The 22,779-nt window shown below is 44.5% G+C and overlaps 1 protein-coding gene across 3 annotated transcripts in view; it reads left to right on the forward strand.

Annotated features, from left to right (window-relative positions):
• kif6 (kinesin family member 6) overlaps window positions 1-22,779 on the forward strand; it is a 44,815-nt gene that overhangs the window by 20,117 nt on the left and 1,919 nt on the right. For 2 of the 3 annotated variants that reach the window (XM_040200095.2, XM_078089000.1), the window contains 11 exons: window positions 233-386; window positions 5,238-5,435; window positions 8,618-8,720; window positions 9,521-9,576; window positions 15,058-15,108; window positions 15,734-15,821; window positions 15,963-16,098; window positions 19,200-19,282; window positions 20,333-20,401; window positions 20,479-20,580; window positions 22,163-22,275. In XM_040200095.2, the coding sequence (XP_040056029.2) occupies window positions 233-386; window positions 5,238-5,435; window positions 8,618-8,720; window positions 9,521-9,576; window positions 15,058-15,108; window positions 15,734-15,821; window positions 15,963-16,098; window positions 19,200-19,282; window positions 20,333-20,401; window positions 20,479-20,580; window positions 22,163-22,275 (1,153 nt within the window). The remainder of the gene's footprint in view (window positions 1-232; window positions 387-5,237; window positions 5,436-8,617; window positions 8,721-9,520; window positions 9,577-15,057; window positions 15,109-15,733; window positions 15,822-15,962; window positions 16,099-19,199; window positions 19,283-20,332; window positions 20,402-20,478; window positions 20,581-22,162; window positions 22,276-22,779) is intronic. The other variant, XM_040200096.2, reaches the window with a different exon arrangement.

Consider the following 22,779-nt stretch of genomic DNA (forward strand, 5'->3'; position numbering starts at 1 on the left):
TTTTCTACAGAATATAATGAAGTCATGGAAGCCCGCTGCCTTGCATTGTAGTCAAGGTATGGCATTTTTACACCGGTTTAAAGGCATACCATTGCATAGCTGTGACCTGTACCATATGATGGAATGCATTAACCAGATTATGTCCAGATTATGTCCATGTCCCCGAAAAAGAAGCACTTGTCTGACCCTTCCATTAACGGTGAAGAATCTTTCCTTTCTGTTCTTTGTACAGATAATGATCATGGGCAAGCAAAGTGCCGGAAATAGACACAGTGATGGGGAAGCATCGCCAGGCAACACAGTGGCAGTGATTCAAAACAGCCCCCGCCCTGCAGCAGAAATGACCAAACTAAAGGAGATGGTGACGCAACGTGATAATGAGATCAGTATCCTTTCAGTGTGACACAGCTGACGGTTTGTAGAGTTGCAGGTGTTCCGGACCAACCAGGGTTTCGATCCCTTGTGGCAACACATCCTGCTCGTTCTGGTTGATGCCAGTTCTCACCGTTTTAACCTCCCTTGTCACTGTGGCACGTTGTAAGGCGGAACTGCAGCAGATTGCATGGACGTGAAAAGGTAAAGCTTAATAGAAACAGCCGGCAACACCCTCCATCAGAAGGGTAGCAGTCTGCACCCTGCAAAAAGGATAAAATACATGGAGTAGAGTCAGCTTTAACTTGTTGGTGGTCAAATCATGGCTGAAATAATGGTCTTCGTCCTGAAGGAAATCTGCATGTGTTATTGCAACGCTTCTACAAACGCATTAAGTAACGCAAGTCTATCATTTAGCAACAGCGACACAAAATACACACTAAATGATGCTTTAATGTGTACGTTCCAATAGATCCTCATCCAACAACTGCAGTTTGTCCTAATGGCTGTTAATCAGTTATTTTTGCACTTTGGTTACGATATGTTTAATAGCTTTATGTGATTATTCCCTCCTCAGCCCCTCTCGCTGTGGCTTGTCATTAGATCACAGCGCATTAGTTGGAAAATAGAGACGTCTGCTTGATTGTTTCGCCACAAAACCTCAGCCCTCCAAATAAATAGAATATTATCATGCAGATATTTCACCGCAGTATTTCTTGGACCGAGTGTATGTAATGTGAAATCCTCTCCTCTTTGGGGATTTTTCTCTCTCAAAATGTTATACGCTGGGTTTGACATGATGCAAAAGTAATTGTCATTGCACATTTAAAAGCACATATTTCAGCAAGTAATGCACATGCGCTATCGACCATATTCCCCCATTCTTTCTTTGAGAAGGGTTTATAAAGCTGCAGGAGCCTAAACAGCCAATCAGGGCAGTCGGCCTGCACCAAGTACCACACTATAGTCTGGGTGGAGTGACATCATTTCCAGCCACAATCCTAATAATTAACTAAATTCTTACCATTTCTGTAACTGGAGCCTGCATCCGCTGGCTAATCAACATGCTTTCCATGACGATGGAACTGTGCTGTCTGCTACGGTGTGAAAAGGGATCCTGGGAGCCAAAAGGTTCCCGTTGCTGAAGGCCTACTGTTCCCAGGCGGAGTCCCAGCACACCGTTAATTACGCCAATTTCCCTGTAAAGCAAAAAGGTTGTATCTCTACTCGCCCTGCGTGTTCGCAGGCACGGTAGAGTCTGCATGGGAGTGGGCACCTGCTAGCGCTTAGTCGACTCTGCTAGAGCTACGACACGTCCACCACCAACATGATGACAGGGCAACAAGGGAAAACAACAGACCTCCCAAATGTTTGTCGCTGTGGTAAAATGCTGCTGTACAGTCAAGTAAACTGTGTCTTGGAACTTTACTTGTACACCTGTGCTTGCATTCTACAGAAGTGGAGCTGGAAATGAGACATGAGGCTTATATGACAAAACTACTGACCACTTTTCTATGCATCTTTTACATTTGAAAACCATAGAAAGGAGCAAAGATGTACTTTAAATGACCAGTTAGTATTATCCCTTGAAAAAGCCCAGTATGTTTCTACGGATGGACAACCCAAACGCTGCCTCTAGAGAGGGTTTATGTTACCTGAAGGTCACCAACGTTCTCAAGCACATTTGGAAAGGGACGGTTGGACGGAGTGGTTTGATTTTCACCGACAGCTCCCTTTAAGAGTCTCACCCTCTGGCCTCCCATTTACTAGATACATGTATTTAATATATCCTGGAGGGAAACTGAGTTACACACTTGTTGTTTTGATAGTAACATTCATTAGAAGGGTTGACAGAAGGAAACCCTGAACACGTTGTCTTCTGCCACTGACAATATAAAAGAGGAATGATAATACTCACAACCATCAGATTATTCCCTTTTATTTTCTCTTGGCTCACATGTTTTCAATAGAGATTTGGCTGGTGCTATATCCAAAGCGCAATAGTAATAAAGCACAGAAGTTATCTCACAGCGTGTTAACTGCATTGGACCGGGTTTCCTGGATTGTTATAACAGCTCCGGCCATTGTTCACTGAGATTTATTTCATAGAAACACTAGTGCTCCAAGTTCTGGTCATTCAAAAATAGTACCGCTCACAGACTAAGCATGAGAAAAACAAACTGGGTCTCATAGCTGCTGTAGTTTATGTCCTGGTCAGGTTTGGCTACACAGGGTCTGTGGTCAGGCAGGGACGTTATGGTGGAGAAAAGGCTGAGGAGACAATAGACAGCAGAGATAGCTGGGATAACGACCCTCTATTACATTGCTCTTTAGTGCGTGCTGTATGTATGTAATTATCCTGCCAGCTGTGTAGCTCATCCACAGCTCTGTCCCCCAAAATAACAAAAATCAAAGTTGTGAAACAGCTGCAAGATGTTTTAGTTCAAATGCAAATGAGATCTGATTGAATGAAATGACTCAAGTCCTTTTGCAGATTGGAGTTGTTATTTTGTTCTTGGATTAAACTGCAGCATCTTTGTTTTTGCATGATTTGAAGAAGGGAAGGACTAAAAAGAACAGGACATTGGTTCAGGTGTAAACTCTGTACTCTGTTGAGGTTAGAAAGTCTGTGTTGTCGTTTGGACAGATCTCTGTGTGCTGCACATTGTATGAGTAACTAACACAGAAGCTCTGATCTGTTTCAAACTCTAGCTAGTGATTTGTCTTACAGAAGCATTTGAAGGATTTACAAAAGCAGTTTATTTGAGCGTCATTGACCAATCAGGCTCCAGTCTCCATTCAGTTCACATGTCAATGGGTCCGGCCACCTATTCTAGTAACATTTCAAGTGTTCTGTATTCACCAGAGATCCCTAGTGTCAGCGTAACGAAGTGTTTGTGTCCCGTGTAAGATCAACACGTCAACATTGACTTATTTCCCCTTGCAGCGCTGCAAACATACTTATTTTACCCAGAAACACAACCTTCTCTTGAACCCAATCAAGTAGTTTTGTTTCTAAAAATGAAGTTACGCTATGAGGTAATGTAATATTCAAGGCTTTAAAGTGTGTTATGGATCTTTAAAAGAGCAAAGATGATTAATGGTTAATTATACTCTTGACTTTGGAAACAGAGAAAGATGATATTTGCGGCGTGGAGCTGCGCTTCACAGTATTTGTTTTTGATACTGCATAAACCGTCCTCAAACACTGTGATCGTAATCTATCTTAAAAGATTTTTCGTACTTGTTTGGAAATCGCAGCAATTTGTGGCTCCACGCGAGATTGGCGTCTGCACCTTTCTTCTAGCTGTGGTCATTTCCTATGATGTCTGCGTTATTGGGCAGCATAATGTGGAGTGATGAGAAGGAGCGATGGAACGCACATCGTGAGCCGAGTTCGACCGCATTTAGAGTGCGTGGCATGCGGAGCTGCTCACTGATCCACCGTGCAACCCCTAAAGGAGATGTTCATCCCTTACCACAAGTCCAACGTGCTGTTCAGCATAGATGAAGATATCAGACGCCAGAGATCTCGATAATGGGAAAACCTGGTGAACAACAGCCTGAACTTTTAAGAAAGAATGACACAGAAACAGTCATATTTCTCTGTAAAACTTGGCTTCGGTAGATCATTTAGAACAGTGTCTGGGTTTAGACCGTGGCCGGTTTGAGAAGACTGCATGGTTGGTTTCATTGGAAACTGCAATAGGAGACTTGAGTCCTTCATGTTATTGTTCCCCCTGACATCCCCTTTGTATTGGCTGACAGGAGTATGAATTACCGTCTCCAGCCGCTTCAAAACTACCAGCATTTATCATCCAAAGTAATGACATTCTGACTCTTTCGGGATTTTTCTTTGAACTCGCCAGAGTATCTGCTGACCACCACAGTTTTGGCCCGACCACAAGGAGATGTCTGCTAGTCTCATGATGGGCCCGTGCTTGAAGAACAGACTAATGTGTTGTCTCTAAATTACAGGTTGTGATTAGGCCGTCAAGCACACTGGAAAAAACAGGCACACAAGAAGCTCAATTGGTATCTTACGAGACGGTAATGTTTTATTCATGTAGGTAATGTATAGGAATGCTTCTCCCAGCTTTTTACCGGTCGCTGACAGGCTTTGATTTCTTGCTTTCTCTTGACATTTTAAAGGCAACCGTTGGCTTAATCACATATTTTTTTTCAATGCCTTTTTCGTTCATACAATTAAAGCGTTCCATCCAACAGCACTTCTAATGCAATAAAACAACATTTCCTGTGCTGGTACCGTTGTCAAAGGACGTCTTTTATGCAGTAAAAGCAGCTCTGCATGTTGTTAGTCAGGATTCAATTTGCTAATCAGATTTAAAAGTGCTGATTGCTCTGCTGTGTGCGTTACACGTAAAAAACGAAAACAAGAAGAACGTGAGCCTGAGCAGGAGGCAGTTGATCAAATGCTGTTGAGGTTGGGAGCAAAGTACATGACATGGAACAGAGAATCGATTACACTAAATGCTCTAATGCTTGGACACCTTGAAACGTGTCATGGCAGTGAAAGATTTGAACAGGATCTAACAGGAGCATCTGCCGGCTCTCTCCGGCTCCTCACTGTGACATTGTTTGTGTCAATACATGTTCTGTGTGATCTGTGCTTTAGGGAGGGAAAGCGGTTAAATACAGTGTGTGTGTTAGACGCTGGTCCCATGTCAGCGCCCCTGAAGAAATCACATTTTTGCTCCCGGTTTTACTGTGTATGTCAATGCAGCCAACTGTCATCCTCAAATCCCGACATCTGCCTCCACGTTTAGTGAAATATCCTTTTTTTTTTTCCATACAGTACTTTGTCCAAACGAAATAGAAGTAGAATCCTCAACTTGTTCCCAAAGGTATCCTAGTGAAGATGCTCAAGAGGGAGAAAAAAAGGTTCCAGGACACTGGTGATCAGCTCGCTAACACTCCCAATGGCCAGAGCCCAGCTTCCCAGAGTGCCTTGAGGCCGGCAGCAGGGCCGCCGTCTAGGGAAGGAAGCCTGGACAGTATCCCAGCCAACCATGGAGGACAAGCTATACAGTTGAAGAAAAGAGGTACTTTATAAGCTTTAAGTCTCTTTTTTTGGCTGCTCTTTACAAGGCGAAGACAGTTTGTAAAGATGTTAACATACGCCCTATTGGAACACAACAGTCAGAGCTAGTGAGTTAGGAATTAGGTGCTATGTGTGTATTAGCTTCTTAGAAACCGCGTGATCAAGCATCATCATCTGGGTCACCTCGCTACAGGATTGTCACCCTCCCCCGAAAGTCCTCAATTTTTTGTGTGTTTCCCCAAACATGTAGCAATCCCCTCCTAAAGCAAATATTTTCATGGCTGGTTCCTCTAACATTGAGTTAGATTGTTTTATGTCATAGCCTATGAATAAACCTAGAGGAGAATATGCCCTGAGATGATCGTTGGGTATCTGCTTAATCCTGGTTCACAGACCGGTATTATCCGGTCTCAGGCATTTATACAACATAACTTTGAAAATCTGGTCTTTGCTCTATGAACAGTGACACTTTCCCAACTGTGTCTGTCTGTCTCATTGTGACGCTGATGAATCACAGACGGCGGCTAATTGTGTCCTTAGTCTGCTGGGAGCTGGAAGGATGAAGAGTCCGCTACAACACATCCAGCAGTCCGCACGCAGACATTTGAGGGTTTAATCTCATAGAATATCCGATTCTTTGGGGGAGAAGTCGGGTGCTCACACTGGGCACAATGGGCAGGATGCAGTTCGGATGCAGTTTGTAAACACAACAGTTGTAGAAACACACACTTGATTCAACGAGTGCACATTGTTTTGTATCATGTGCTGCACATCTGGGGAGCCAATGTTCCATGACCCACTTGGAGACTCATAACCAAAGTGTATGTGCACATTAGATCATTGTTCTTTATGCCGTCCTAATTCAAAACGAATGCCCTGCACGTCTCCTCTCTGCATGCTCGATGGCTCACTGGATGTTTAAATTAAGGATTAATCGGAGGAGTCTGGCGCCGTAGCCTCTATGGTTACCTTGAGGGTAATTCCTGTCCCATGAAGATTAACTGTGAATGTAATGATGATGACCTTTCCATGGAAACCATTCATGCTGATTGAATGGCGTATTATCCACTGTACTCGTTTCCATAATCCTTTACTGGACTCCCATCTTTGCCAGTAGGGGATGAAAGATAAACACGAGGGAGCCTTTTATGCCAACGTGGCAGTCAGTTTGGGTCAGTCCATCTGTCCCTACATACATCCGCTTTGAATCAATGATGAATTGTTTTAGTTTTTATTGGTCAAAGCTCACAGTGACTTGCCGGCTGTCTCATTCTTGCGATATGTCAGGAACGCCTCCAGAGAATTGTGAACTGTGAATTTGGCCCAAAGACCCACTTGGATTAGAGAATGTGATTAGCATTTAGGGTTCAAAATTGAACTGTTACTCACAAAGAAAGTTTAATGCAAGGGTCTCAAACTCCAAACTGTCAGAGACCTCCCCCCTCTCCCCCCTCTGTCGACCGTACCGTTCTCCGGTAATGGTCTGGCCTGCGTTCGGTCGAAGTGGGCTGCATCTGGCCCGAACCTGAAATGACTTTGAGACCCCTGGTTCAGTGTTTGGCCATAGTCCAAGGGTTCATATTAATGGGACCACTCCACCTTTAAATGTGCCGGAGGCATACAAGCACAATGGAGCGATTCTAGAGTTGAGTTCCTCATAGAACCTGATTTCTACATGCACCGTGAATTGCAAAGTGGACTACTCTGAGATGCCTCCGTGAGGTTCCTCAAGGTTCAGGTATTGACTTCCTCCAGAGGCACAGATGCACAGTGTCTTCTTCTTGTGCTCTTTAGATAGTTTTTGTAAAGTTCAAACTTCTCTAATGGATGGACGAGGTGTCACTGTTGTAATTCGGGCTGGTGTGGCACTTTGATCTGTAAATCCAGCCAGCATTTAATGAGGTAACCAGGCCCTCCACTAAAATGTACCACTGCCCACGGATGTACAACAAAAGCAATATCTATTATTAACAGTGCAGTCATTCATGTGGTATTTCATTAAAAGTTGACGAAGCAGCAACTACAGTCCCAATAACACATTCCTGCTGCCTGAGAAACATCTGCGCTTTGTCAGCACGAGAAGCACGGAAAAGAGGAATTCGGAAAGTTGGCCCCTAGTCTGTGCAATCTCATTACCCCACAAATGATGTTAGTAATACACAATACGATGTCATTTCGCTCTTAAATACCCTTGGAATGTAGGTGCATTCCCCTCTAGAAACCCTTAAAGCGATTTGTTGAGCTTGGCTCTTTCAGTGACCGTGAGTTGCCTGCTGGTTTCAATCACAACTTTCCAAAAATAAAGAAACAAAAATTCCACACTGAACTGCAATTAATCTCGTGTTGAGAGTTATTGTCCTGTGTACACTCTTTGGTTAGAACATTTTTGTCACAAAGATCACCATAGTTTAAAAAGGGAGGGGTGTGGATATTGTTGGGAAGCATTTATCAATGCTAGTTTGTATCATTTGTAACTGTTTTCTATTATAATTTTCCTTTGGGTATCACAACAACAACTTCATGTTTTTAAGAACGTAGTAATTGCCTCATGATTACACTTTGCTACATGTAGCAGCTCTTAGCAATCAGTGCCCACATATGATTTAGGTCTGCTTTGAGAGCAAATAGGTGTTTCTCACAGCAGACCCACGTCCTGTGCCTGCTGGCCCACTGTAATGACACTGGATGAAATAGGCCATTTTTAATATTTCATTTAATTAAAGCGTACACAAAATAAACACCCATGTTACATCAAAATGATGTAGTTCCCTTACATGTGGTAAGTGGCTCGTTCGATGGCTGCAATCTGCTGTGTAATGCGGACATGCTCAGAGTATGCTGTTTATATTTGTGTTAATATTCTCTTTAAACAGTGCATGACTGGCTAATAGGCGTCTGCATCTACCGCGCTGTATCTGTGGGGCTCTAGCTGGCATCTGGCTGCCACACTGCAGTAGAGTACCTGTGCATGTGGGAACGCACACAGCTCAGGTCTGACATAATCTACACAGCCAGACACAACTTCCCCCAATTAGTCTATTTATTTCAGTAGCACGGCAGCCATGCAGCCTTTTGAGGACGGTGCTAAGTAGGGTAGGGTTGGGTCTTTAGGATGGAAGTGGTGATATGAACAGGAGCTGCTGATAAGCACAATGCAGATCATGCCAGATCTTTTCCCTCTAGATCCACAGCTGTCTATGGGAAAGCAAGAGGCCTTTGAGACCTTCATGAGGGACCATGAGGACCGTGTGACCGTTGAGCACAACAGGGAGCTTCTCAAGCAGAGGTTAGTGACCAATGACACAGCTTGTTACATTCCATTATTTTTAGCTCATTTAATGCTATTTTTGTGTACTGTACATGCAGCAACACAATATTGGTAGCATCTTCTATCCAAACCCTGTAATGTATTTTAACAAAATTCTAATTCTGTTCTTAGACAGCTATATAATAAAAGTTATAAGTGCTCGTAAATATTCTTAATGGTTTAAAACGGAAATCATAACACATTATGATCGCATTTCAAAAGGAGTAATATCTATATTCATTCTTTTTTTGTTTTTTTTTTTGTTATAATTGCTGTTTACTCACACAAAGACACGGTGTAATTATATTATGTTTAAAAATATAATGTCAGGTAATTGCACTAATTGTAGCACACAATGAACCTTACAAGAAATGGTGATTGGCAAAAAATTATGATATTTGACCTTGTAATTCATTAATGCTTCATAATATGTCCCTGCTTGCTGTACTTTACTGTGAGAAGCACTTATGTTGTAATGTGCCATCTCAGTTGGGATGATTGGCACCAGCAGGATTGCATTTTAGCAATGGGTGGATTTAGACACAAACCTTTGACCACGTCCATCCAGCGAGGGGCTTTTTTATGTGTTTTGAGTAACATGCCAAAAGATGTAACACATGTTATATCTTACTTATGCGCCTGAATGCGTCACTGCCTCAAAATTGAAGAAATTATCAGCTTTCATTGGGCATGCTTAGATTTACTTTACCACATTCAATTCATCTAATGACTTTTTCGTTGCCACCTTTGGCCATTAACACCTGCATTCTTCTGTGCAGGTCGGCTGAGGCCAGAAGAATTGGGGAAAAACTGAGCGAGGCCAAAAACCGAATAAGTGAGTTGTTGCCCTGCAGGAATAGAATTACATTCAGGAGTTGTAGAAAAATTAAACTCTACATTCCATCATTAACGTTGTAAAAGACAAGCCACGAGGTTACGAGGCCCTAAAGAACGCTAATCATTTCTGTTAACGTGCTGTGGAACCCAAAACACAGAAGCCCACCTGCCCGGAAACCCCTTAATGAACAGATCTCTGTTGGGCTCCTGTTTCCCCGCAGTGCAGAAATGTCTCTCAGCACATTCCTGAACTTCTCCGAAACCGCAAGTCGTTCTGATTTCCACACACCTACTGTGGCCTTACTACCTGGCCTCTTTACTGGCCTGGCCCAGGCTGTTTTATGACGACTCTATAAGCAAACCCCTGAGTTCTTCTCAGCAACGTCTGTGACAGACAGCTTTACAACGCCACAACGAGGCCTAGCTCGAGAAACCCCATTCTGAAGTTTAGATCTCTGTTGTTTAACATGAATATGTATATCTGTATGTATGTACTGTTTGTCCACACTTAAACGCCACCAATGGTCCATCAGCATGAATGGAAAGAGTAACAGAGTATTTTACTGAAGTAAATTCCTGTGTGGTTGTACACACCTGTCTAAGTTGACACCCGGCATGCAAACTGTTGGTCACGTCACATGTGTCTTAATACTTGCCTGTTTGCAACGGGCAGATTGCTACTTGCGATAGTAAAAAATGTGATAGAGTAGTAAGTACTAGCACACACAAACGTATGAAAAGTAACAACCGTGAATGCATTTAGCTTCTTCCGCCCCTAATGAATGTGTCTGTTTATTGTTTTCCTGTTTCTTTGGTAGGTTTTTAAAGATAAAGTCTTACTCATTGTGGGGCATGAAGTCCCAGTACAAATCAAATTATTCTGCAATGTATCACAATGAGGTACACAGGGCTACTTAGAGCCTGTCGCCACTGATTTCCATAGGTTTACATTATATCTTTGCAGTCTTGTTGAATTTTCCACTAAAGCCAAGGTTATAAATGTCCTCAATCTGGTTTGCATTTACTATTGTAAGCCACATTTATGAATTTCCCTTTGTGGCTCATTTCACATGCCATTGAAATGGATAGGTTTGCCTCACACCGGTGCCTGGCATCCTCGCTGCCTCAGATCACGCTTGGTGGTTTGGTAGCATTTGCCTGTTACCCTCATTCATGCCAGCATACACTTATCATCCTTGGAAGGAGCATTCAGTCCGTGAGGTGCTGACACAGCCGTGTACCGGACCTGTCATACATCACGCTAAGACACCGCGTTGCATATTAACTCTTCCAATGTGTTCTGCAGACACCATCGCTGTGTGGGTGCAGTATTTAGAAATTGGATTTACTGAATGAATGTGTGTTTTTAGGATAGAATTTAACATTTGAATCCTTCAACTTATTCACATTTGGAAAGATACCCAAAAAACATCTTGACGCTGTCAGATATTATTACATTGTTAGGTGCACAGGGCTGCATTCTTCCTAGATGAGGGACAGTGTTTATAGTGGAAGGTGGTTGCCTCTTCTGGATGGAAAGTAGTACCATAATGTTTAGCTCAGTGTGTTTCCGTGCCATCTTGGAAGCCCTCCTTGGAAATGTTACACTACCTGCGTCTCACGGTTAATGGAGAACATGGAAACATTCAGTAGAATGTAGACAAAAGCTTTCTGTGGTGTGTTTTTTTGATGGATGTACCGAGCATGAGGGTCAGTGGCAGGGGAGAAAGAGAGAGGCGGTAGCCCGTGGATACATCAGAGTCTAAATATTACCCTGCTTTGTCGTATTGGTCTTGGCCACAGCAAATGACTCTTGAAGCCGATCCCACTGGAGGAGCATATACGATCCCAGCCCTTAGGTCCAAAAAGCAGGGATCTATAGTTATGCAGGGGGATCAGCTACGCTCACCTTCTACCTCATTAAAGGTGTAGGGCAGATGGACAGACATCTTTGAATTTTTATGGCAGATGGAGAAGGAACATGTTTAGAATACAGTCCAAGATGAAGCATCTGCTAACTGCTTTGAGTGTCCCACTTTCATGCTCTGCTCACCGCTGCTGACACGACCCAAAGACTTGCAGATAGATTTAAGGGTATGCTATCAAAATTATTGCTAACTGTACAAACAGTGCAAATGACAGCAATTACTTGTGTGTGCGTTCCTTCTTCATCCATTAAGAATTTGGACAGTCTGTATGATCTTTGGATCTTGAGCGTGCTGTGGTAGTGAGCGGCATATCCAATTTAACCTCCAGGCCACAAAAATCACCAAATATTTATTGAGGCTTGCAGCTCAATACTGCTCCTTAAAGACTGCACGTCTGCTGTCCCTGTGGGAGGAAACCCTGCCTGCTTTGGAAGAGGTTGGGATGTTAAGCCAGTCTGGATATGAACACACAAGTATTACTTATTGGAGCGAGAACACCTCACTGCGCTATTACTTGACACGTATGAAAATGCACCTTTAATGGAATTGTTCTTGTCATTGAAGTGGAGTAATACTGTTGAGTGACTCCATGTGTGACCGGCACATTATTTCAATGCTATGGCCAACAGTAGTTTGACTGCTTTGCCTCGTTCTGAAAAAGCTCCAGGCCAACGTAAGACTTATTAAAGTGATGGTTTAGGAAAAGATGTTAGTTTGGAGTAGTCTGTTTGATTCACTCATTCCGACCTCCTTCATACAAGGACTGTTTATCCTACAGTATGTTCATGACGTCCGTACTGAGCGTCCTGGCTTTTTGTAACTATACAACTCAGAAAACCTGGCAGCGAAGTGAGTGACTGCTGATGCACGGCGACCGATTTCTTCCCCCCTGAAACAAATGAAAAAAAAAAAGTGTGACTACTGTGGCGAGCCGTACTTTGTCTCTGCTAGTTTTGTTTTAGAAAAGTAAACCAGTCTGTGATGTGACTCCTTCACCCTGTCCGCAGGCATGCGTTTGCCTTTAATAATTCTAAATCCGGTGTACATTGTACAAGAAGCACCCTGTGCATCTGTTAGTCACGGCCCTGTTTGTGAGAGCGGCGTCTGTGAAGCCACAGGGCGACGCAGCTCATTACGTTCTCCGCTTCGCCCACCGCCGACTTTGTGTAAAAACACGTGGCTTTGTGAGGGGTTCCCAAACCCTGGTTCCTGCTCCACAGTCAGAAGGAAAAAGATTTCCTCGTGGGCATGCACGTCATTTGTAACCTTTCACATCATCCCCTCATGTCTCCGGCCTGCTGAAACCCCCCAGTAGTGCGGTCTACATTTATTTCTTAAAGAGAGTGTCAAGAGATTTGAAAGATGAGCTGGTCTGTGTGCTGCTTGGACAGATTGCAAATCATTTATAAAAATGCAAAATAGCGAAATGCTGAGCGTTGATGTAAAGCTCAACCTGGATTGTGGAATAACGACATTGTTATTCTTCACTAATCCTGGGGGGGTTATAAGAGACTGTGCTTCAATCAAAGGCACTTCAGCCGGACCGATGTTAGTCTTACATACTCTCAATGTCTCCATCTTCCCTCTGTCATAGCCAGCGCAGTCATCCAACGGCTTTATGGCACCACGGGAGGTGTTGCACAAGAAGGTAGTCCCCCCCCCCCCCACTTTTGCCCTTTCTTTCTTTTTTTGCCAAACGATACTTCATCTGGATTTCTCGTTTTTGGCGCTTGGACTTGGGGCTTTTAGATTGGCGACAGAATTGTGTTACAGACAACCCCCTCAAGGCCTGACTGGCTGTAATGGAAACTCCCCACATGCCACACTGCCATTCAATGTGCCTTTTATCTTTTTTGTCTCATAATAAATGTATTGCTGATTTAGTGTGGATGGACATGGCCTCCAATATAGTACACAACATCTGTCCTTCTGCCTTAAAGTCGTCCCACCAAAGCGTCGCTAGACAAATTCAATATTTCCAATGGGATAATTACATATGTCAATTAGAGGAGAGCAGACACTAATGTCCTACCCATGTGTTGCCCCGTATCACCACAGCGACCCGACGCGCCTCCCTCCAGCGGCTCTCTGGCTCAGCGGAGTCACAAGAGGGCAATCACTGACTGAGGAAGCGCGAGCTCTTCTGTAAACTACTCTACCTCAAGTTCATCACTGCAACAGGTGTGAACCGAAAGTGTCCGAAGACACCTCTGAGATAGTAGATCGCTGTAAAATCAAAAAGCTCTCCTTTCAGCTGCTGCTTCCTTGTGTTCCAAAGATCCAGCATAACAGCTGTTCCAGGCTAATTACATCTCATTTCACTGCCTGGATGGAAGTATTCTACTGAATCCTGCTCCCATCAATGTTTCTTGATCACTAACCTTTAGAAAACCAATCTATGGGATCAGCCTCATATTGTTAGGGTTAGATGCACTTTACTGGAAAAGACAATCCATGTAAAAAATAAGTTAATATGTTGAAACCACAGAGCTTACTCTTGATCGGTTACTCTCCTCTTTTAACAACTCTTTACCAATAAAAGTAGCCAGCAGCACGAGCTCTATAGGTCGCTATACACATAGCAAGAAAGTCAGAAACACGCCCCCCAAAACATTATTAGCTTATTCTTAGTTATCACACCTGTCAAGCCTGTGGATGAAGAGAGATGAGTGCTGGGGCCGTCCTCCCAAGAAGATGACCAACCCGACCTTTGACAATTAGAAACACATTGTACCGACGGCCTGTACTGCCTCCGTCGTATACTGTACAAACTCGTTTCAGGTGCGGGCCAGATGCAGCCCACTCCGACCGAACGTGGGCCGGACCATTTCGGTCGACGGGGGGGTGGCGCTGACGGTCCGGCCGGCGAGGGGGTGGCGCTGGCGGTACGCCCATCCCTCCACCCATCCCCCCGTCATCGGACGCCCCAGCGGGCCGGAGTTTGATGAGTCCGGCCCGCTGGTACAGGGTTTCTCTGGTGGAACTCACCCTGCCAAGTCTGGAGTTGCAACATTAAAGCAAAGTGAAGAAGAGTCCTGTTATACTCCTGGTATTGTTGCAGTCATCGTGGAGTTCAGAGGGTCTGCGCTTTGGAGTTCATTGACTCCATTCAAACCGTTCCGTTGGCCGTTTAAACTCTTGTCATCACACGTGGTACTGGGCTTTTGTCTACTCAGTAGCTTCGTGATTCAGGGTGTTTGGGAGATCTTTTTTGGCTCCCCATTGAGTGCTGAGCGCTGGTTTGGTCTGGAACACTTTGTCATGTCTTCTGATGTATGTCTATTCAAAAAGTTTTAAACAGTTGTGTTATAAATGTAAACCCTAGATGTCATTCTGAAACAGGCAAAGATGGTTCTCATGTAATGTACAGAACAAAGTTAAAGAGATCATTGCTTAGTTCTGAGTGTTCGACTGTATTATAAAATGAACGTCTTAAATAAACATGCATTTATGTAAAAAAAACGTATTCAATTTATATGCATTTTAAATGTAGAAAAAATGGAAAGGCTAACGTTTCAAATGTCTTTTTCCTCCCCTCTGTCTCTTTTCAGATGAGCTGAAGAAGCAGTTAGCGTTGCAGAGGAGGCAGAGAGCAGCTCTTAGTAAGATCCAATTGAGCGTGGATATTCCTTCAGCAGGAAATGTAACTGTGTGGTTGAAGAAGTGCAACGTAACATCTCCATCTACACACGGACAGCTAAACAGTGCACAGATGCTTGAAGCAATTAAACGTGTCAAAATCTCAACACATCTGCACTGGCAGATGTCAGCATAGTGTGAGAACCCAGGGCCGCTGTGGGTGCTCCTGCCCTGCATGTGCAGCAGTGCCCACTTCAAAGCTCTGCAGTGGTCCTCGCTGACTGAATGCTTAGTGACCAAACGGTGGGCGTCACAGCCCTAAGATTCCCTCATGTTGCGCTTCTCTGAACATTTGTGACACAAATGCTTTGATGAGGAAATCTGGTTGCAAAGCACACAAACCTCTCCCTTCCAGTTCAGGCGCCAAAGGCTTTTCTTGTTATTTCCAGTCCCGCATCAGAGAACACTTGGCCTCTATTATCCAGAGTACTTGAAGCGCTGTCTTTGAAGGAGCCACACTCGCGTGCCCCGCATTAGCTACCACAATAGGGGGAAACATTCTGACCATTATATTTATATCTATATAGTATTTCCACATTTCTGTCTGGCTTCAAAACATCTTCTTGTGCCTGTCCATTTCTGCCACAGGTGTCACAGAGAATTGCCCAGAGGTCGAGGCGGAGGTCGACCCGGTGGAAGAAAACCTGTGCAAACACATCGAGCAAGAAAAGAAGTTGTGAGTGAAAGTGCATGTGATGTATTACATACCAGACGTTATGTAGCTTCTGCTAGCACACTGCTCAGATTGATTAGACACAACGGAGGCTGTGTGCGATGGACATGAGATGAATCTGGTGCTGCTGATATCCCCCCTCAGCTACAAGAGCTCCATCGGCGTTCTAAAAGCGCTGCGGACAGAGATTGAGCACCTGCAGCTGTTGTTGGAGAGAGCGAAGGTCAAGCTCCAGAGAGACTTCCATAAGTGGTGGGGCCTGGAGGCTTCAAGCGTGCAGGTGACTGACCTTACTCGTCCCCACCCATCTATGTGACAACACTACATAAAGCTTCTGTAAGCATGACAGCCGGACTGCCAAAGATGCCTTTTGTGCAATGAGCCAGGAAGGCCCCGTCGCTTCATCACGGAGCTTTCCTTTGTGCGTGTTCTGCGTATTGGCCATCGTGTGCATGTAAGATGATCTTTTTTATGGCACCAGTGTGAGCCGTGCAGCCTCTGATGGGGCTCTGGTGGGGAGACAAACAGAACTACATGTGACCCCCAAGCGAGCGCCTGGAGAGCAGCTTAGAGAGGCAACACAGCATCAGGACCCTCCCAGTAGAGTCCTAACAAGCACAACATGTTCATCAGGTTTCTCAGCACCACGGCAGGGGAGAAGGAGTGAGTCAGCAATTGTTTCAGTCCTAAATAACAACTGTGTTTGTGCTTGAATGCTTGGTATGGTCCAGATGTTTTGAAGTGGGGTTAAATGAGGAACTTCTTCATAGTCAGTGCGAAGATGGAGAAACAGACGGGTAAAATACTGTAGTTTGGACACTAAAAAAGATGTCTGAAGCCACCATCTAGACCAGGGGTCTCAAACTCAAATCAGCTGCGGGCCAGATGCAGCCCACTTCAACCGAACGCGGGCCAGACTAGCGTCCGAACGGCATGGTCGACAATAACACAACTTAACACTCACTTTCAAAAGCAGTCATTGAACCCCACCCTGGGGGATCGGTCCGAATGAGACTACAACACTAGTCCTCCTTTAACTCAGCGGGGGAGACCTAAGGTCATGTGACCGTGGAATTCCTTTATAGCCAAACGTGAAGTTACGTGAATCGAAGCTGCGTAGTAATGGACGGAGACGCTCGTCGGTGCCGTCAGATGCTTCATGTGTTGTTAGTGTGAGTCGTAAAGGAAAACTTTATTAAACGAGCGATGCTAACGGTTAGTCACATGATCACCTGCGCGAAAGAGGGCAGGAAACTGAATTTCACCCTCCTGCTCTCTGCACCTCGGCCGACACACACGACCCGCCCCCCATGTCAGTCACATGCATGCCACGTTCACTGGACAAGCACACAGTAGGAAACCAGAACATCATAACATGTCCCACACAGCAGCTGACAGTGGGGTTACAGTATAAAACTTGCGGGCCGCACTAACATTACACTTTCATATTAAGGATGGGGCCACAAAATATCGTCCCGAGGGCCGCAATTGGCCCGCGGGCCGCGAGTTTGAGACCCCTGATCTAGACTTTCTTTAAAGCCACCAGTAATTGTGCCTTGCAGGACACATGAGTTGCTGCACTAGAGCTGCCTCAGTTAGTCAGTATTATTGTGGGATTTTGGTTATTTCAAGTCAGCCGGCAACCTCCGTAAACATTGTCAACAGTTGGACTTAATCTAGTTTCAGGTCTTCAATACAGCATTTAGTAAATGATGGTCCAGTGAGTGTGCTTAAGGACGGGGACCCCGGGGTCTCCTTTCCCCTTACCAACACCACATACTTTATCCCTCTCCTATCCAAAGAGAGTCACAAAAAAATTGCTGTTTATTGTTTTTGTGAGACGGGTCTTGTAGCTTTGAAAAGAGTGATATAATAATTTGTCAGCTCCTCATAGGAAATCAATGTCTGAAAGTATTCACAAAATAATGTACAACTTGTCCCAGTTTAGCTGCACGTCCCCCTCACTCCATCAGTTCATTCTGTTCACCTGCTGGCCACATTCACCTCGTCAGCCCAATCTCTCTTACCTGTCTACCCTACTCACTCCCTTCTCTATTTAACCATTTCATTACATGTCATTTAGCTGACGCTCTTATCCAAAGCGACTTACAATAAGTGCATTCAACCATAGGGTACAAACTCAGAAGAACAAGAAACTAGAAAGTGCAATTTCCTTAAATAAGCCAATTTACATTTTGCTATAGATGAGTGGCGTTATGAGTACAATTTAAGTGCTACAGTTGGTTAGTCCTTTAGTGGAGGTAGAGTCTGAAGAGGTGTGTCTTTAGTCTGAAGATGCGAAGGCTCTCTGCGGTCGGTCGAGGGGTTGGAGGTGGAATGACGGTAGCAGGGAGACCTGCAGGAGGGAGTTGCAGTAGTCCAGGCGGGAGATGACAAGAGCCTGAATCAGTACCTGCGCCTCCTTCTGAGTGAGAAGAGGACGTGTTCTCCTGATGTTGTAGCGCGTGTATCTACAGGATCGTGTTGCCGCTGTCACTCACTCGCTGCCAGGTTGCTCCTACGCTTCATGCCAGACTCTTCAGCAGTAACCTTTCCGGCGGATTGCCTGTTGCCGAGCCAGCCTGCCCCCGTTTACCCTGGTGAACCTACCAGGCCCTCTGGCCTACCGTTACTATGCCTGCTGTTCCGGAGCTTTAATGAAAGTTCAAAGAGCCCTGGAGTCGTGTGTAGTGCATTTGGGTCCACACAAACCGTTACACAACTAAGCCGATGGCGATTGTGTTAGGTGTCTACAGTACATGTAGCTGCAGTAGTGCATTGCTTTGTCTGCTGTAGGAAATACTCTGACACAACAGAAGTACCTCACACAACCCTACTGTGGAAAAAATCCAAACCATCCTGTGAGGAGACTTGCACATCACTGTGAAAGACAATCATTTGCATAAGAGTAGATATAACACATCCACAACGGAGTCTCCGGTCTCACACACACTTCGCTTGTCCTCGATGGCACAAAGAGGATGTTAAGCAGCAGCATCTGACCTGCAGACACTGCTGGCGTTTACACTTCTACGGGAAGCGATGAATCCCTTCCATCTGAGCAAGGTTCTGGGAATTCTTCACTAGAAATAAGAGGATGTGTGACAGACAGACCTTAGACATGTGCAGTTTTGGATTTTCCCAAGCAGGAAGCCGGCCCTGCTGTGTTCATCCATTTATTGTTCTTTTTTTGGAAAGAAGCACACATGTAATTGATCAAGCTCTGAGTAAGAGATGGAGCCAGACAACACAAATACAACATACCTGGAGGTCTCCTGTTCCCTCCAGCTGTGAGTCACATGTGGCCTAGTTGTTTTCGCTGTCGCTAGTATTGGTGGTCTTTTTAAAATTGTTCAAATGTTTCTCAATGTTTGTGACTAGGAGTCGGAGGCCACGGCCGGAGGTCCCGCGGGGTCCCCACATAGAACCTTGCAGCCGCCTTTGCCCAGCCCTCCAGCGCTTTGGTGAGACATTGTGCTGATAATGACTTTTTCTGTCCATCGTCCTAATCCCCTACAACAGAGGAAATGTAGAGGAAATGGGTGCCACTAAGTGTTGATTTTGAGTGTTGAGTGCGAATGGTTACATGCAAAGTGAAGCCAGTAGAGACATCTTCCCCTCGCTGAGTCATTTCCTCAATTCCTTTATGCTATTTTTATACTTCAGCATCTGTGTTCCAACGGCACACAACCTGTTCAGTGGTTGTGTCCATGGAACAGTTATTAGATTAATAGATACTGTCATTGTGTTGGGGGGGCGACCGATAGTCATTAACCAGGACACAGGTGCTATTTGGCAGCTCGTGTCTGCCACACGTTTACCAGGACAACATCGTGGTCAGGATAATGTTTACCATTCACAGAAACGATGACCACGGTATTTGTCCCACTGGTTGGTTATCTCATAATGCAGCAGTGTGTGTTTGAGAAAGCTAATCTCATATACTGCTGGACCCATCGCCTGGTCTTGTGTTCATCAAGGATCTCTTGCGGTTGCTGTGATTCACATTTTTGAATTAATAGATAAGCATCTGCTCCTGTGAACTGTGAACAAACCGCTGAAGTAAAAAGCTGGATTGTTGTGACAGTGTCATGTTCATGCAGAGCGCTGCTTCATTCTTTTTGTTGGGTACTCAGTCAGCAGCTAAAGGGCCCCTTGTCAATGTTTGATCTGGAATCACTGTTATATAATGTCGGAAAGTAAATGTAATATAATAATGAAACATCACCTATCGTACCTGCAGGTTTCCATCATACTTTAATACTGAAAGATGATGCATCCTATTATATTTGGTATGAAAATGGTCTACGAGGTTGAGCTTGAACCATCAGACCCCCCCGCAACACCCAATGTGCATATGCCTGGTGGTTCGGTGGCTCCCTCTTGTGGTTGGGTGCGTATGTGTATGTTATGATAGCGAGAAAGGAAGAAACCAGCGAGAAGCTCCTACTGTTCCCACTGTAGAGCCTAGATGGATTTCATATTGCTTGATGTATTAATGACTTGTTATACAGTTCTGAGAGGGAGTCTCGAGCCGACCCAGAACCCAAGCCAGTCTTTTCCACCGCTGTTGGAGACCTCAGGTCAGGACATAAATACAGCATGTCACACTGTCATCTTCATAAAATAATTACATCCAGTAACATTATCTGTATTTCAGAAGGTTCGCCCCAAAAAGGGTTCCTCTCGCTGCGGCCGTCGAAGCAGGACCTGAAGAGACCCCGGGCCAAAGGAGGACTGACCCCCCTTCTTCTGAGTGGAGGTACATGGAGGGCCGGCATGTTGGGAATTAGAGACGGCTTTGAAAACGGCAGATATGCAGCTAATTCCAGCAGCAGTATGAATCAAAGTCGTGGCTCTGTGGATTCATCAAAGATGCTAAAGGAAAACCTTTGCTGGGGTCTCATCATGTGATCTGAAAACATGGCAGACAGTAGCAACATGTATACATTTATATAGTGGGTGCCCAATCAATGCAGTAGCATATCCAACATGTTTGCATTAGCTCTTACATACATACTGTTTTATTGCCCTACGGTGTGTTTTCTCTGCACAGGAATGTAGCCATAGCTTTTTATTTCTTCAAGAGTAATGTCTCCAAACTCTACTAACCAATCAAAGCGCAGGGGTCTGGCTTGTGCGCTGAGGCTGTAACTACCCTTTTACAAGCACAGTAAAACACTCAGGGAATGACATACATGCTCTCGTCCGTCACTCCAGCAACCACTCAGACAGAGATGCTATTATGATTTATTTTTTACTGCGGCTCCATGATATGAGGAGATTTTACCTGTTAAGTGTGCTGCCTATTTTATGGTGCCTCACTTAAAAAAAAAAGTGTCAGAGCATGGTTCAGTCAAGGCCATAAGTATTTGGACTGTGACACAATTATTATAAATGTTGGCTCTTTACGCAAAATGATTTCAAGTGAATCCGTCACACGGACCAATTACGAATGTCCCTGATTGTAAATCAATATAAAATAAAACATTTGAATCTATGAGTGAACGTGTTAAACACCTGTTTGCATATTGCCACTCATATTTATGTTGGTGGACACACACACACAGACACACACACACACACCAATTTGATTACTTTTTGGGTATTTAAATTGTATTAACATGCTTAATAATACATAATACAGCAGTGATGCCCGTACTGTAAAGAGCATGTACTTGTACTTCCACTTTTGTTGCTTTTATACATGAAATCATGGTGAATATCATTTTTTTTTACAAATAAAACTTTATCCCAAGTAAACCGAGGAATTTGCCCATAAGCATGTGAGAGACCCTGAGGTCAATCAGAAGAAGGTTATTCGGTTTAATGAGACCAAAACGGAGCTTTCTGGCCAGATATACTGGACTGTGTTTATGAACACTCCATCTCCACCATGGAGCATGGTGCTCTGTGGATGCTCCTCAGCAGCAGGCCCTGGAGGGGAACAATGGATGCAGAAATATACCTCCGTGTGCAAGAGATATACGGCTTGGGAGAATATTCATTTTCCAGCCAAACGAGCCGAGCATCCAGCAGAAGCTCCACAGGAACCGTTAAAAGACAAGGGGGGGCGGGGTGAGGTGTTCACAACCGACCCCTGAGCAGCCAGACAAAGCTTGAGCTGTTTTCATGGAAGAGTGGAGGAAAAGAAAAGTGCCAGCGTGCTTGAGGCATACTGAGCACACTGTGAATGCAGCCAAAGGGGCATCTGCTGAAGAGGGGGCAATTTTTACTTTTACGTTACCTTTTTTAAAAAGCCAAATTATATTGACCATTATTTATTGTATTAAAGCAACACAAGGTGGAGGGAGATACTTATGCAAGGAACTGTACATTTTCAGGGCCCTGTCCACCAGCAAGCTCTCCTCCTCCATTCCACTGACCGGAGACCAGCAGACTGATGCGGACATCCTGGCCTTCGTCCAAGCCAGGCAAAACCTCCTGAACAGGACAGGTAACACACACACACACGTAAACAGAAAAACCAGATAACACACACACTAAGCTGACTCCTCTGTTACGCTCGCTCGTCTCCTCTGACCCGCATGTAGTCGCTTACTGGATTGGATTCAGGCGACTTTTGGTTTGCAGCTAGATATCTGACAGCAGACGGATGGCAGAGAAGCAAGTCTTTCTTTCTTTCCTTTCTTTCCCCATGTCAGGTCGGGAAGACTTGCTTCCCTCCTCTTTGGCCTGACATTACTAAGCTGGACCTCTTTGGTTGTGTAGTGATCCCTGTGTGGCGCTACCCCTCCTATCAAAACAGCTTTAAAAGGTGAAGATTGGAGGCTGGAACAGTGTACGTTATGGTTTAGGGTTGTTAAATAAAGATAAAAAACACAATGCAAAACCTGAGTTTGTGAGACCAGGAAGATCATATTGTGCTCACATGTTTCTTAATGGCAAAAAGAAATATGGTTAGTTATTTTCTTGCTTATTTCGCGACAACTATCTTACG

Source organism: Gasterosteus aculeatus, chromosome 15 (genome assembly GCF_964276395.1).
Source record: "Gasterosteus aculeatus chromosome 15, fGasAcu3.hap1.1, whole genome shotgun sequence".
NCBI classification, from domain to species: domain Eukaryota; kingdom Metazoa; phylum Chordata; class Actinopteri; order Perciformes; family Gasterosteidae; genus Gasterosteus; species Gasterosteus aculeatus.